Source organism: Somniosus microcephalus, chromosome 3, assembly GCF_052327205.1.
Source record: "Somniosus microcephalus isolate GS21.2 chromosome 3, FLI_Smic_1.0, whole genome shotgun sequence".
Lineage (NCBI taxonomy): Eukaryota > Metazoa > Chordata > Chondrichthyes > Squaliformes > Somniosidae > Somniosus > Somniosus microcephalus.
Window position 1 is genome coordinate 307,745,315 of NC_140989.1, and position 14,925 is coordinate 307,760,239.

Below are 14,925 nucleotides of genomic sequence, written 5' to 3' on the forward strand. Positions count from 1 at the left end.
TATGTCAACTTCGACTCTTGTGGATCTTCATACTGACTTATGTCATCCTGGCGTTACCCATATGTTGCACTTGGTGCGATCTAAAAATCTCCCATTTTCTACGGAAGATGTGAAAAGAACATGCTCCACCTGTAGAATTTGTGCAGAATTAAAACCGCAATTCTTCCGTCCATCGGATGGCTCGCTCATACACGCTATGCAGCCTATGCAGTAACTCAGCATTGACTTTAAAGGGCCATTGCCTTCCTCAACGCGAACCACCTACTTACTTACTATGGTGGATGAATATTCACGCTTTCCCTTTGCTTTCCCCTGTCCCAATATGCTTACTTCCACAGTGATCAAATGCCTCGATCAAGTCTTTTCCCTTTGCGGTACGGCTAATTTCACCCACTCTGATCAGGGTCCCTCCTTCATGTCAAGCGAACTCAAAAGTTATCTTTCCCAATGGGGAATCGCCACAAGTAAAACGACACCGTATCATCCCATCGGTAACGGACAGGTTGAGAGATACAACGATATCATTTGGAACGCTGTTCATCTTGCACTGAGGTCACGTAACCTACCAGACCAGCAGTGGGAAACTATGCTCCCTGACGCGTTGCATTCCATCAGGTCTCTTCTTTCTACATCCACCAATGTCACTCCTCACGAGCTATTCTTCAGGTTCTAGCGTCGCTCCACTCATGGGACGGCCCTACCGTCATGGTTGGCAGCTCCCGGCCCCGTGCTGCTCCAAAGATTCGTCCGATCTTCCAAAAACGATCCCCATGTCGACGAGGTGGAACTAACAGACGTTAATCCCACATACGTGCACGTGCGGTACCCTGATGCCCGGGAATCCACCGTTTCACTCCGAGATCTGGCTCCCTGTCAAAGCGGTCCCACGGACCCAACTGGTAGAGGAACCCATAATAATGATGCCGACACTCTGCGCTCCTTTGAGGATGATGTCCTACCTGGGACATCAAGGGATCTGCCGGTTACTTCACCGGATCAACTCGGGGAGCCGAACGCTCCCCACGGGATGTCCACCCGAAGCCAGGACCTCGGTCAATCCCCGGCTACCAAACAAGATGAAGCCAGCTCTGCGCCTGTGGGGACCTGCACCCGGAGTCACGATCTCCCCAGTCTCCCTCAGGTCGATCAAGGCGACACGGGCCCTGTCGATCTACCAGTACAGACCAAGCGACCCAGGGACCAAGACACGGTCCGAGGAGACGTGCCTTCCTGCCACAAATAAAGATCTAAAAGACTGCGGCTATTCGTGGTCCACCTAATCCGCTAGAAGGAAGTCGTCGGACTTCCAAATCTTTCAGGCGGGAAGAATGTCATGAATCTTATCATTCGTGAAGAAATGACTCATGAAGTAACACTGGGCGGCCAGCTGGTGGCGCCGTCCAAGGAGTATAAATACTCGGGTGTGGGCCCAGCTTGCTCCGGATGTTTTTGTAACCAGGAGCTAGTGATGTAACTAGAATCTCATGGTTGTGAAACAGTTGATTAAAGCCTTGTTTTATACTCAAACCAAGTGCTCAGTAGTCTTTTTACATCAACACTATTTCAACAAACTGACTTGGGAGACAGGGCGTGGAAGAGCAGTAGCACTACCTAACGTTGGAAATACTGAAAGGTAACTATAATAGTGAATATACACACCTTACAGTCTATATAAGTTAAAACTAATACCCAGGTGTGACAGAAGTAGGCATGATAGAAAAAGTGACAGGGTAAAATGGTTTGGAGGTGCATGATATATGCAAAATTTCTCAATACATTATAGACAGATATGCATTTATATATCATAATAACAGATATATATTTTATGTATCTCTGGTGTTGCCCATGGTAAGCTGAAGCATAGGGCTGGATTTTGTCAATGGGAAGCTTTTGGAGGCGGGACTGCTGCTTGCCGGCTTTCAATCCCACCTCCATCAGCTTCTGGCCAATCAGCGGGCTCAGCTGGCCAATTAGGGGGAAATCACTGACAGAGCACGTTAACGTCTGACGTGCCATCTGTCAAAATTTCTTGAAAGAAGAAATGTCAGCGTTTGACAGCTGTGTGAAGCTGTCAAACACTGACATTCTGTGTAGTTTAATGAGTCCTTGTGTTCAGGACTCATCAAACCTTTCAACTTTGCAGAAATCACCTGGCTGTTGGTTCAGAGGATCCAACAGCCAGTCTGTGAAATCTACAATGAAGATGTTGGGACTCCGGAGCCACAGCAGCTGAAGGCTGTAGGCAGAAACAAAGGTAAGTGAACATTTTATAACACTTAACACTCACCTTACATACTTACCACTCCACACTTGCACCCATCACTCACCTCTACATCTCATTTTCAGACCCCTTCCGACCCTCGCAGACCTCCTTCTCGTCTCCTACACCCTGGTGGGGGTCTCCAAGGTCGGGAAGCCTGCACTTCGGTGCTAAAAATAGGGATAATCCTATTTTCTGCCTGTTAACAGGCAGTTAATAGGCTTTAATCCCTTTCCCGCCTCGAGGAGACGGGACCCGGGGCAGGACGGCTTCCCGCCTCCTGGCAAGAGGGCACGGAGGCGGGTTGGGGGCAGGTTTGCCAGCCGCCCCCAAATCCTGCAACTTTACCGGCAGTCCCGCCTCCTTACCTGCCTCCTCGGGGCTGACAAAATCCAGCCTCTACTGTCTGTTTCTTACCTATCTCTGTTGACATTGTGCTGTTGCTTCTCTCTCTATTTCCCTACGCTTCTGCTTCTGTCCTTTCTCTCCCGCTTCCCTCTGCCTTTTTCTTCTTTTTTGCTTCTCTTTGTGTTCTCTTTTGCTTCTCTCCCTCTTCTTGTCTTTCGGGTGGCGAGTCAACGACAGGAGAGTGCAATGCACCTCAGCCATATTTTACAGTCATATGTGAGGCACTAATCACAGGATCCAGCCAAAGTCACAGTCGAGCAAATTGAAGGCAAAGTTTGGTCTGGGCTATGGACTTTGGTTGGGTGGCGGGTTGCAAAGCAGGATTCTGATTTTTTTTCATTCATTCACAGGATGTGGGTGTCGCTGGCAAGGCCAGCATTTAATGCCTGTCTCTAATTGCCCTCGAGAAGTTGGTGGTGAGCCACCTTCTTGAAACGCTGCAGTCCATCTGGTGAAGGTACTCGCAAGAGTAATGCATAGTGAGGGATCTGGGCATGATCCGCAAGTCCTGGGTGGAAGGGAAGGATCTGATCAAGACTGCAAGAAAATTATGGTGGCGTGAAGGTTCTGGCAAGGTGACAACAGAAAGGAATGTGAAAGAAGGGACAACGGAAAGGAACGAAAGGACGTTGTGTTCCAGCCTCATGCCTGACTTTCACTCCTGCAGTCCAATATGTTGTCTCCGGCCCTAACCCTTCCCCTTTTGTGCTCCATGGATGAGACAACATGGCCGAGAGGGTAAAGCAATGGACTGCTCATACATTGTGCTCTGCGCGCATGGGTTCGAATCCCATCCTCGTTGTTATTGTGTTAAATATTTGATGCAGATAAGACTTCCCAGTATTTGAATGAATTTTGTGTCAGCTGTGGCTCAGTTGGTAGCACTTTTGCCTCGGAGTCAGAAGGTTGTGGGTTCAAGTCACAATCTAGCGACTTGAGCACAAAAATTCAGTCTGACACTCTAGTGCAATACTGAGGGAGAGCTACACTATCAGAGGTGCCGTCTTTCAGATGATACGTTAAACCGAGACCCCGTCTGCTCTCTCAGGAGGACGTAAAAGATCCCATGGCACTATTTCGAAGAAGAGCAGGGGAGTTATCCCTGGTGTCCTGGTCAATATTTATCCCTCAACCAACATCACTAAAACAGATTATCTGATTATCACATTGCTGTTTGCGGGAGCTTGCTGTGTGCAAATTGGCTGCCACGTTTCCTACATTACAACAGTGACTGCACTTCAAAAAGTACTTTATTGGCTGTAAAGCGCTTTGGCACGTCGGGTGGTCGTGAAAGGTGCTATATAAATACAAGTCTTTCTTTCCTTCCTTGTTCGCACCACCTCCCCAACAATACTCACTCACCCTCTGTATCTGCCAATCATGGTACTGTCAGCTCCCACCCCCTCTCCAATCAACGCTGATTCCACAACGTATCAACCGTTTTTTAAATAATTATTTTTTGAGGGGGAGGGGTGGTGGTAACTTATGGAGCAGAGCAGACTTTAGAGGTTGTCTTATAGGGAGAGTGGGCCGCCAGCAGGAACAATTTATCTTGCCCACAGGAGCAGGGTTCAAAGTTGGCCCCGAACTAGTCAATTCAAAGGATGAGAGGCATCCACATTGGAGACTGTGGCTGGGCTGCAGCTAAATGCAGCAACTTAAGGAGAGGGGGAAACCAAATGATGACCGCATTTTGGAGCAGTTACCGGGGAGGGACAATATTGGCCAGAATGGCCACATCAGAAGACAGAGCTGCAGCCAGCAATGCGGAAACTAAGCGATTGCTGAGCTAACAGAGGAAGGAAAAACATTATATTTTTATTCAATTTCAATAAAATTGGAGCCACTGTGGCCTAAGCGGAAATGCAGTTAAAGAACAGAGAGGCCAAAACATAGAAAGAGAAGGAATGCATTAATACATAAATACAAAAAAATCTTAAATTTCAAAGCTGACAATTAAATTTAAAATTACTTACTTGCGAGGAAAAAAATCAGTTTGAGAAAAATCAAGACAGTAATGGGACAGAAAGTTCAATTTGGTAATTTTATTTTCAAAAAAAAAAGACCCAAATCATTTAAAGTGTTTAACTGAATATTTTAAAAGAAAAACTTTTAAGAAAAATCAGGCCAATACTATCTACTGTGTGTGGCATGAAGCATAGCTGAACTTGTGACAAGCAAGATGCGACACCCTTAACATTGAAAACCTCAGACATAATGCTACAGGGAACTTTGGTTTATCCGGAGGTTAACTGTCCGAATGCTCAAGCCACCGGCAAAAATCAGGAGCCGTTTAGTTAGGTTTTTTTTCTTTTCGTTGCTTTTTTTTTCCACCAGTCAGGCTCTGCAAAGTCTCGCTGAAGCTGTTGCTAAGCTACAGAGACGCTTGCAAGGTACGGCCAACTGTTTAGAAGCTGCTGCTAAGCAACAGGGTTTGTTGCCAGATACGGAGCTTAAAATTTCCGTATGTTTCAACATTAGCGCTGGTTTGTCAGGCAGTTTTGATGGGACGGCAACAGCTCGGTCCCGTCGGTGCCAGATAGCACAAAGTTTCCTGTACCTACAGGTATATATCCAATCCAACCAATTACTGCCCCATCAATCTACTCTCAATCATCAGCAAAGTGAAGGAAGGTGTCATTGACAATGCTATCAAGCAGAACTTACTTAGCAATAACCTGCTCACTGATGCCCAGTTTGGGTTCCGCCAAGACCACTCGGCTCCTGATCTCATTACAGCCTTGGTCCAAACATGGACAAAGGAGCTGAATTTCAGAGGAGAGGTGAGAGTGACTGCTCTTGACATCAAGGCAGCATTTGACCGAGTGTGGCATGAAGTAGCCCTAGTAAAACTGGTCAATGGGAATCGGGGGGAAAATTCTCCACCTTCTGGAGTCACACCTAGCACAAAGGAAGATGGTTGAGGTGATTGAAGGTCAATCATCACAGCCCCAGGACATCGCTGCAGGAGTTCTTCAGGGCAGTGTCCTAGGCACAACCATCTTCAGCTGCTTCATCAATGACCGTCCCTCCAACATAAGGTCAGAAATGAGGATGTTCGCTGATGACTGCACAGTGTTCAGTGCCATTCACAACTCCTCAGATAATGAAGCAGTCCATGCCCTCATGCAACAAGACCTGGACGACGTTCAGGCTCCGGCTGATAAGTGGCAGGCAACATTCGTGCCACAGAAGTGTCAGGCAATGACTATCTCCAACAAGCAAGTGACTAACCACCGCCCCTTGACATTCAATGGCATTACCATCGCCGAATCCCCCACCATCAACATGCTGGGGGCCACCATTGACCAGAAACTCAACTAGACCAGCCACATAAATACTGTGGCAAGAAGAGCTGGTCAGAGGCGAGGTATTCTGCGGCGAGTGTCTCACCTCCTGATGCCCCAAAACATAGAAACATAGACACATAGAAGATAGGAGCAGGAGTAGGCCATTCGGCCCCTCGAGCCTGCTCCGCCATTCAATGCGATCATGGCTGATCATCCAAATTCAGTATCCTGTGTCTGCTTTCTCCCCATATCCATTGATCCCTTTAGCCTTAAGAAATATATCCAACTCCTTCTTGAATATATTTAATGAATTGGCCTCTACCGCCTTCTGTGGTAGAGAATTCCACAGGTTCACCACTCTCTGGGTGAAGAAATTTCTCCTCATTTCTGACCTAAATGGCTTACCCCTTATCCTTAGACTGTGGCCCCTGGTTCTGGACTCCCCGACCATCGGGAACATCCTTCCTGCATCTAGTCTGTCCAGTCCGGTCAGAATTTTAAGTTTCAATCAGATCCCCTCTCATTCTTCTAAACTCCAGCGAGCATAAGCTCAATCGACCCAATCTCTCCTCATACGTCATTCCTGCCATCCCAGGTATCAGCCTGGTGAATCTTCGCTGAACTCCCTCCATGGCAAGAACATTCTTCCTCAGATAAGGCGACCAAAACTACACACAATACTCAAGGTGTGGTCTCACCAAGGCCCTGTACAACTGCAACAAGAGATCCTTGCTCCTGTACTCGAATCCTCTCGCTACGAAGGCCAACATACCATTTGCCTTCTTAACCGCCTGCTGCACCTGCATGCTTACCTTCAGCGACTGGTGCACAAGGACACCCAGGTCTCATTGCACTTCCCCTTCTCCCAGTCTATTGCCATTCAGATAATAATCTGCCTTCCTGTTTTTGACACCAAAGTGGATAACCTCGCATTTATCCACGTTATGCTGCATCTGCCATGCTTCTGCCCAATCACCCAACCTGTCCAAATCATCCTGGAGTTTCTCGGCATCCTCCTCACAGCACACACGCCCACCCAGCTTTGTGTCGTCTGCAAACTTGGAGATATTACATCTAGTTCCCTTGTCTAGATCATTAATATATATTGTGAATAGTTGGGGTCCAAGGACTGATCCCTGCGGTACCCCACTAGTCACTGCCTGCCACTTGGAAAAAGACTCGTTTATTCCAACTCTTTGCTTTCTGTTTGCCAACCAGTTCTCTATCCAAGTCAATACCTTGCCCCCAATCCCATGTGCCTTAACTTTACACGCTAATCTCTTATGCGGGACCTTATCGAAAGCCTTTTGAAAGTCCAAATACACCACATCCACTGGTTCTCCCTTATCTACTTTACCAGTTACATCCTCAAAAAATTCCAGTAGATTAGTCAAGCATGATTTACCTTTTGTAAATCCATGTTGGCTTTGTCCGATCCTGTCACTGTTTTCCACGTGCTCTGCTATTACAGCTTTTATAATGGACACTAGCATTTTTCCCACTACCGATGTCAGGCTTACCGGTCTGTAATTCCCCGTTTTCTCTCTACCGCCTTTTTTGAATAGTGGGGTAACATTAGCTACCCTCCAATCCATGGGTACTGTTCCAGATTCCATCGAATGTTGGAAGATGATCAGCAATGCATCTACTATTTCTAGGGCCGCTTCCTTAAGTACCCTAGGATGTAGATTATCAGGCCCTGGGGATTTATCGGCCTTCAGTCCCGTCAATTTCCCCAACACCATTTCCCTACAAATACTGATTTCTTTCAGTTCCTCCCTTTCATCAGATCCTATGTTCCCTGACATCTCTGGGAGGTTATTTGTGTCCTCCTTTGTGAAGACAGAACCAAAATATGTATTTAATTGGTCTGCCATTTCTTTGTTCCCCATTATAAATTCCCCTGATTCTGACTGCAAGGGACCTACGCTTGACTTCACCAATCTTTTTCTCTTCACATATCTATAAAAGCTTTTACAGTCAGTTTTTATGTTCCCTACAAGCTTACTCTCATATTCTATTGTCCACTTCTTAATTAATCCCTTTGTCCTCCTTTGTTGAATCCTAAACTGCTCCCAATCCTCAGGTTTACTGCTTTTTCTGGCCAATTTATATGTCCTCTCCTTGGATCTTATGCTATCCCTAATTTCCCTTGTTAGCCACGGCTGAGTCACCTTTTTTGTTTTATTTTTATGCCAAACTGGGATGAACAAATTCTGTAGTTCATCCATGCAGTCTTTGAATGTTTGCCATTGCCTATCCACCGTCAACCCTTTGAGTGACATTCCCCAATCAATCCTACCCAACTCACGCCTCATGCCATCGTAGTTTCCTTTATTTAAATTCAGGACCCTAGTCTCTGAGTCAACTACTTCACTCTCCATCTTAATGAAGAATTCTATCATATTATGATCGCTCCGACCCAAGGGGCCTCGTACAACAAGACTGCTAATTAATCCTTTCTCATTACATAATACCCAGTCTAAGATGGCCTGATCTCTAGTTGGTTCCTCGACATATTGCTCCAGGAAACCATCCCGTAAACATTCCAGGAATTCCTCCTCCACAGTATTGTTACTAATTTGGTTAGCCCAATCTATATGTAGATTAAAGTCACCCATGATGACTTCTGTGCCCTTATTGCACGCTTCTCTAATTTCCCTTTTAATGCCATCCCCAACCTCCGCATTACTGTTTGGAGGTCTATATACCACTCCCACTAACGTTTTCTGCCCCTTGGTATTTCTCAGTTCTACCCATACAGATTCCACATCATCAGAGCTAATATCCTTTCTAATATCCTGACTTGGAAGTATATCGCCAATCCTTCGTCGCTGGGTCAAAATCCTGGAACTCCCTACCTAACAGCACTGTGGGAGTACCTTCACCACATGGACTGCAGCGGTTCAAGGAGGCGGCTCACCACCACCTTCTCAAGGGCAATTAGGGATGGGCAATAAATGCTGGCCTTGCCAGTGACGCCCACATCCCATAAAACCTTTCTACCATCTACAAGGCACAAGTCAGGAGTGTGATGGAACACTCTCTACTTGCCAGGATGAGAACAGCTCCAACAACACTCAAGAAGCTCGACACCATCCAGGACAAAGCAGCCCGCTTGATTGGCACCCCCTCTACCACCTTAAACATTCACTCCCTCCATTACCGGCGTACCGTGGCTGCAACGTGTACCATCTACAAGATGCATTGCAGCAACTCGCCAAGGCTTCTTCGCCAGCACCTCCCAAACCTGCGACCTCTTCCACCTAGAAGGACATGGGCAGCAGGCGCATGGGAACACCACCACCTCCAGGTTCCCCTCCAAGTCATACATCATCCTGACTTGGAAATACATCACCGATCCTTCATCGTCGCTGGGTCAAAATCCTGGAACTCCCTCCCTAACAGCACTGTGGGAGTACCTTCACCACACGGACTGCAGCGGTTCAAGGAGGCGGCTCACCACCACCTTCTCAAGGGCAATTAGGGATGGGCAATAAATGCTGGCCTTGCCAGTGATGCCGACATCCCATAAACAAATTTTAAAAAAATAATAGGTACTGTATACACACAACGTATCGATTTAATATATAATAGCATAACATTGGCAGAGGCCATTATAAATGTGGACATGGAGTTTATACTGGAAATATAAAAGTAAGAACAGAGTAGAACTTTATAATAAGGACTGAATTCTATCGATGTGCCTTGGCCCAATTATCCTCCACCTCTACTTCCACTTAACCAGGAAACTACACTTGGTCCTGATTCCATTTCTGGAATGTCATAGGAGCTTGAGGCACAAGCACGGCCCTAGAGCAACATGAAAGTAGCATATATAGTGCCTTCTCAGATCTCTCTGAAATGTCTCAAAGCTCTTTACATACACTGAATTACTTTCAAGTGTAGTGACTGGTATGTTAAAGCTAAATCTTACAAAGCTGAACTGCTAACAAGAGTTAAATCCTTTACATTTAGAAAATGCCAAAATAAAAACAGAAAATGCTGGAATTACACAGTGGATCCCTTAGCACCAGAAAGAGAAAGGCAGGTTTAACAGTTCAGTTGGAGGTCCTTTATCAGAAATGATTACTTCGGAACCTCTCTTTTCTCTTTCAAATGGTACCTGATCTTCTGTGTATTTCCAGCATTCATATTTCCATTGTTTAGATTTTTTTTCTCTCTTTACAAAATGCTTGAAGAAGACATCTTGTACCTTTTCAATCTTCATTTTCTCATTGAACGTCAATGGAAAGACAGAAGGGAGAAACTTGGTTTTCTGGAATTTTCCTAACATGCACACACTGACGTAGACATCATCCTTTTCAGGTAGGAACACCCCAGGGCATGTAACCTATAATAAATTATTTGAAATAAAAAGTATCACAATGCTGATATAGAAAAATAAAATGTCATACCATTACCAACATTAATTGAGGCCACTCATTTTTGACAATACTGTAATTTTAAGCCTTCATGCCCGCTCGTCTGTCAAGCTCCATCACAACCCATCCATAACCTATTTTGTGTCATCCACCAATTTCCACCCCCCTCGCCACACACTGCTTTCCCCATTGTCAGGCAGTTTCTGTCTTTATGTTCTTGTCTTAAAGCATTCAATGACCATTAGTAAATTTGCTGATTTGTCTTTAATAAACATAAATTTCCATAAATAAACAAAAATTAATTCATAAACTGCTTAAAAGTTCACACTTTGTAGTTTCCAAATTTTTACAGAAAAATTACCCTTAAGCCCCAAAGTGGTTCAGAAGAGAATGAATTTTTTTAGCTGGATTTTCAGTCGAAATAAAGAGGAGAATTGGTTGCCGTGATTGATGATGGACAGCTGCGAATGAAATAATTCAAACGGTCCTCCAGCTGGGTTTAGATCATTTGAAAAAAAGGCCAGATCCTCTTACCCTTTTCACTGAGAAAAGATATATATATATTATTGATAAATAATTTTTGTTGGTTTTCTGGTAACAAAGAATCCACATGTACTACTAATCACAGATATGGTAATCACAGGTATTGATATTTTAAACACAAGACTTGCCTGAAATAAAGCTTTATGAATTTAATCTCCAATTTGTTTCAGTGTTTTGGAAAAAGCAAAGAAACTCATAATTCCTCATAGAATTAGGGGGCATAACTTCTACATCAACCCAGAAACCTACTTCTGCAAAACGGTATATACTTACAATAATGCAGAGATTCAACACTGGGAAATTATGTAAAATGCACATGGTTTAGAATGCATAGCTGTGATTGGAAACTCTACAACTGTTCTGGGGAAAAATATCCAGTCAAAGCACAAACTTCTGAGACTAGCTGAGGCCCTGAAGTAAACACTTGGATGACATTATAAAATGCAAAAGTGGATAAATTTAATGATAGTATTGTGAAATGTGATTTTATTTTAAATTTTTTACTTTGTTTAAAACCTTATTTTGGCTATTAGAAATTTAATTTACTGAGGAAAAAAATGGCAATGGAAGTTTTTTCAAAAAACATTTGGAGTGATTTGGTTGATTCACTGGTTAGCTTTTTTGCCCTTTTTAAAAAATTGGTAGGTTTGCCTGATTGGTCATTCAGGATTGGTCATTTTCATTCAGGATTGGTCATTTTCATAAGTGCTTAGTAGTTTCTCATTGGCAATCTAGTCTGATTTGTACATTCCCTACCTTTTCAGTCTAATTTGTTGCTGCTTTACTTTTGATCAATCAGTAAAGGTATAATGGCAAAATGTTGACATAAAAAGTGCTACTCAAAAATCATGCCTCAGAAAGGTAATGTACAAGAAAGAATGAACATGAATAGAGCTCCTTTCATGTCATCAGAACGTGACAATGCAGTATGCAGTCAATTAATAACTTTTGAAGTGTAGTCAATCCCTCAGTACTGTACTGAAGTGTCAACCTCGATTATGTGCTAAAGTCCTGCTGTGAGGTTGAGCCCACAACCTTCTGATTCAGAGGCTGGAGTACTACGAGAGAACGAAACTATGGTCTTGCATACAGTGCGCATATCCTCCTATTATGCTATTTGCAGCAGATCTGAGATTTTGAGAAGCTCTACAAAACATAATTTTATATTAAATTTAAATTAATCTCCCCACCATTAAAATTCTTGACTCACGGGTATCCTTCTCCATCATTAAGGTGCCAGTCAACTCTCTGCCCAGCCCACCTGACTCCTGGGCCTTGCTTCTCATCGTTAATGCATCTGATGTCTTTCCACCTAGCTGACCCAATTCCGAGGATTCCCAGGATCCCGCACGCCCTCTGCCATTTAAACATTTAATACTCTTGAAATTTTTACAAACTAATCACTGCCGTCTCCTGACTTCCAGGTGTTCCCTCCCCCCACACTGGCATTAACACGGTTAGTGTGCTTTATTTTTATTTTTTTAAAGTAGTCGCTGCTGACTGCCAACTCTCCCCAGGGAAAACCCGACTCCAGGGCTTCTTCCCTCCATTAAAGCTCTTACCAACTTCCCACTCGTTAAATTTCAAAAAATGCCCCTTCCAGAAGCAGACCTAACTCTCAGGTCTCCTTGGATAGTGTTTTTGAAATTTTAGAAGTTGCCACTGCCACTTCTTTTTCCTACTTCAAAAGTGTCCATAACAGCTATACTCGAGACCTTTTTAAAAGCATCCACAGCCGCTCTACCCTATTCCTATCACGTTATTTCTTATCCATAGCAGCCCTCATAATGATTTATTTATTTCTATCATCACCACCTTCTTCTCTCACATGTATTCCTCGCAACATTTTTTTTTACATTCCAGATGCATCACCCACCAGCGCCTCTCACAGAAGCACATCCAACTCCCATCCCTCCCCAACATTACAGCACTGAGTGTGTTTTCCAGCCACCTCCTTTAAATATGCTTTTTAAATTTCTAAAGCAGCCACGACTGCTATTGCTCCCTATCTGTTTCTCCAATTCATAAACAGCCAGAATCACTATACCCCACCACATTGGCAGGGGATCTGCGGTAGTAATAACAGTGAGGCTGTCAGCGCTTGCCATTATTAATTACCACAAATTCTGGCTTCCACACATGCGCAGTTAAATGCGGAAATCCGGAATTTGCTGTCAGCGATGCCCTGCTCCTCCACAGGGTGCGCTGTTACAGTCTTCGCAGATGGACTCAAAATAGAAATCACTGATTTGTCGTGAATTAAACTATTTACCCACTATTCTCTCTGTAAAGACCAATGAAAAAGTTCAGCCTTGTTCAATCAGGGGTAACTGAGTTTTTAACTGCATACTAAGTCTTAATTACTGAACAACCTCTCTGTCCTGAAAAACGAATTTTACAAGTGTGGCATCTCATTCCCTCAGAAGAACATTTAAAAATTGCAAATTAAAAAAAATATATATTTTTAAGTTTGTGTTCTGTATTTTAAGTTTCCCCCTTAATCCCATGTGTATGTCCAATCTTAATTTCACTTTCTGTACAATGATTTAAATGTGAGTTATATTCCCTGCATTTTACTTGCTGCTTTGTCGTCTTTGAGAATTCTTCAATCTGATTGGGTGATCACCCTGCCTGCCTGTTGCTGGACTCCCCTATAGAAGAAACCAAATTCAAACTGATGTTGGAATAGAGGAAGTCTGCGCTCTGGAGCCTACTAAAACTTTGTGGGCAGATTTTTTGAGGTCATTGTCAAGCACCTTTCCTTCGCTGCTGACTGCAAAATCCGGGCCAATATTTATTTTGAATAATTACTTCTGCCCGTCACCATCACACTAACAACAACAACAACTATCATTTATATAACACTTTTAACATAGTAAAATGTCTCAAGGCACTTAACAAGAGCGATATCAATTATAAAAAACTTTTGACACTGCGCCACAGAAGGAGATATCAGGACAGATGACCAAAAGCTTGATCAAAGAGGTAGGTTTTAAGGAGCATCTTAATGGAGCAGTGAGAGGTAGAGAGGTTTAGGGAGGAAATTCTAGAGCTTAGGCCCTAGGCAGCTGAAAGCACGGCTGCCAATGTTGGAGCGATTAAAATCAGAGATGCGCAAGAGGCCAGAATTGGACGAGCACAGATATCACAAAGGCTTGTAGAGCTGGAGGAGGCTATAGAGATAGGATGGGGCGAGGCCATGGAAGGATTTGAAAACAAGGATGAGGATTTTAAAATTGAGGCGTTGTCGGACCAGTTAAAGTTCAACAAGCACAGGGGTGATGGGTAATCAAGATTTGGAAGGAGTTAAGATACGGGCAGCAGAGTTTTGGATGAGCACAAGTTTATGTAAGATGGGAGTCCGGTCAGAAAGAGCATTGGAATAGTCAAGTCTAGAGGTAACAAAGGCATGGATGTGGGTTTCAGCAGCAGATGAGCTGTGGCAGGGCAGAGTCAAGCGAGGTTACGGAGGTCTTGGTGATGGAGCGTATATGTGGTCGGAATCTCATCTCGGGATCAGATACAACACCAAGGTTGCGAACGGTCTTGCTCAGCTTAAGACAGTTGCCAGGGATGGAAACTACAGATAACACCCCAATCAGTTCAACTCTACCACCATGCCACATTACACCCTTTGTTTAAAAACATTCCTCTGTACCTTTTCCATCAGCCCTCTCTCCTTCATGACCACTCTGCCTCACTCTTTTCTGCTCACAGCTGATCCCACTAACCTCTTTCCTGCTCAGCTACAACAGCCTTTCCAAGATCACATGCTTTCACCGCCTTCACTCCCAATATTTTCTCACCACTCAAGCCAATCTCCCCAGACAGGAAAAAACTTACACTTATACAGTGCTTATCACAACCTCAGAACGTCCCAAAATGCTTTACAGCTTTACGCTTTGAAGTGTAGCTTTTAATGCTCGAGAACCTGAACCCCCAATATTCACTTCTACATCACCCAGCTTTTTCCCCCATTCAAAGCATAATTCTTAATTTTAATTTTAACCGTTGGTCCTCAGAATTAATATACCTCCTA

The 14,925-nt window shown here is 44.1% G+C and overlaps 1 protein-coding gene across 5 annotated transcripts in view; it reads right to left on the minus strand.

Annotated features, from left to right (window-relative positions):
- The window catches only part of spata6 (spermatogenesis associated 6), a 262,544-nt gene that overhangs the window by 182,848 nt on the left and 64,771 nt on the right, over positions 1–14,925 (minus strand). For 4 of the 5 annotated variants that reach the window (XR_015077680.1, XM_085982888.1, XM_085982890.1 and 1 more), the window contains exon 2: positions 10,175–10,312. The exons of the other annotated variant lie outside the window; for it this stretch is intronic. Coding sequence is in view for 3 of the 4 variants with exons in the window: in XM_085982888.1 (XP_085839014.1) it covers positions 10,175–10,312 (138 nt within the window). In the remaining variant the exon portion in view is untranslated. The remainder of the gene's footprint in view (positions 1–10,174; positions 10,313–14,925) is intronic. 5 annotated transcript variants of the gene reach the window in all.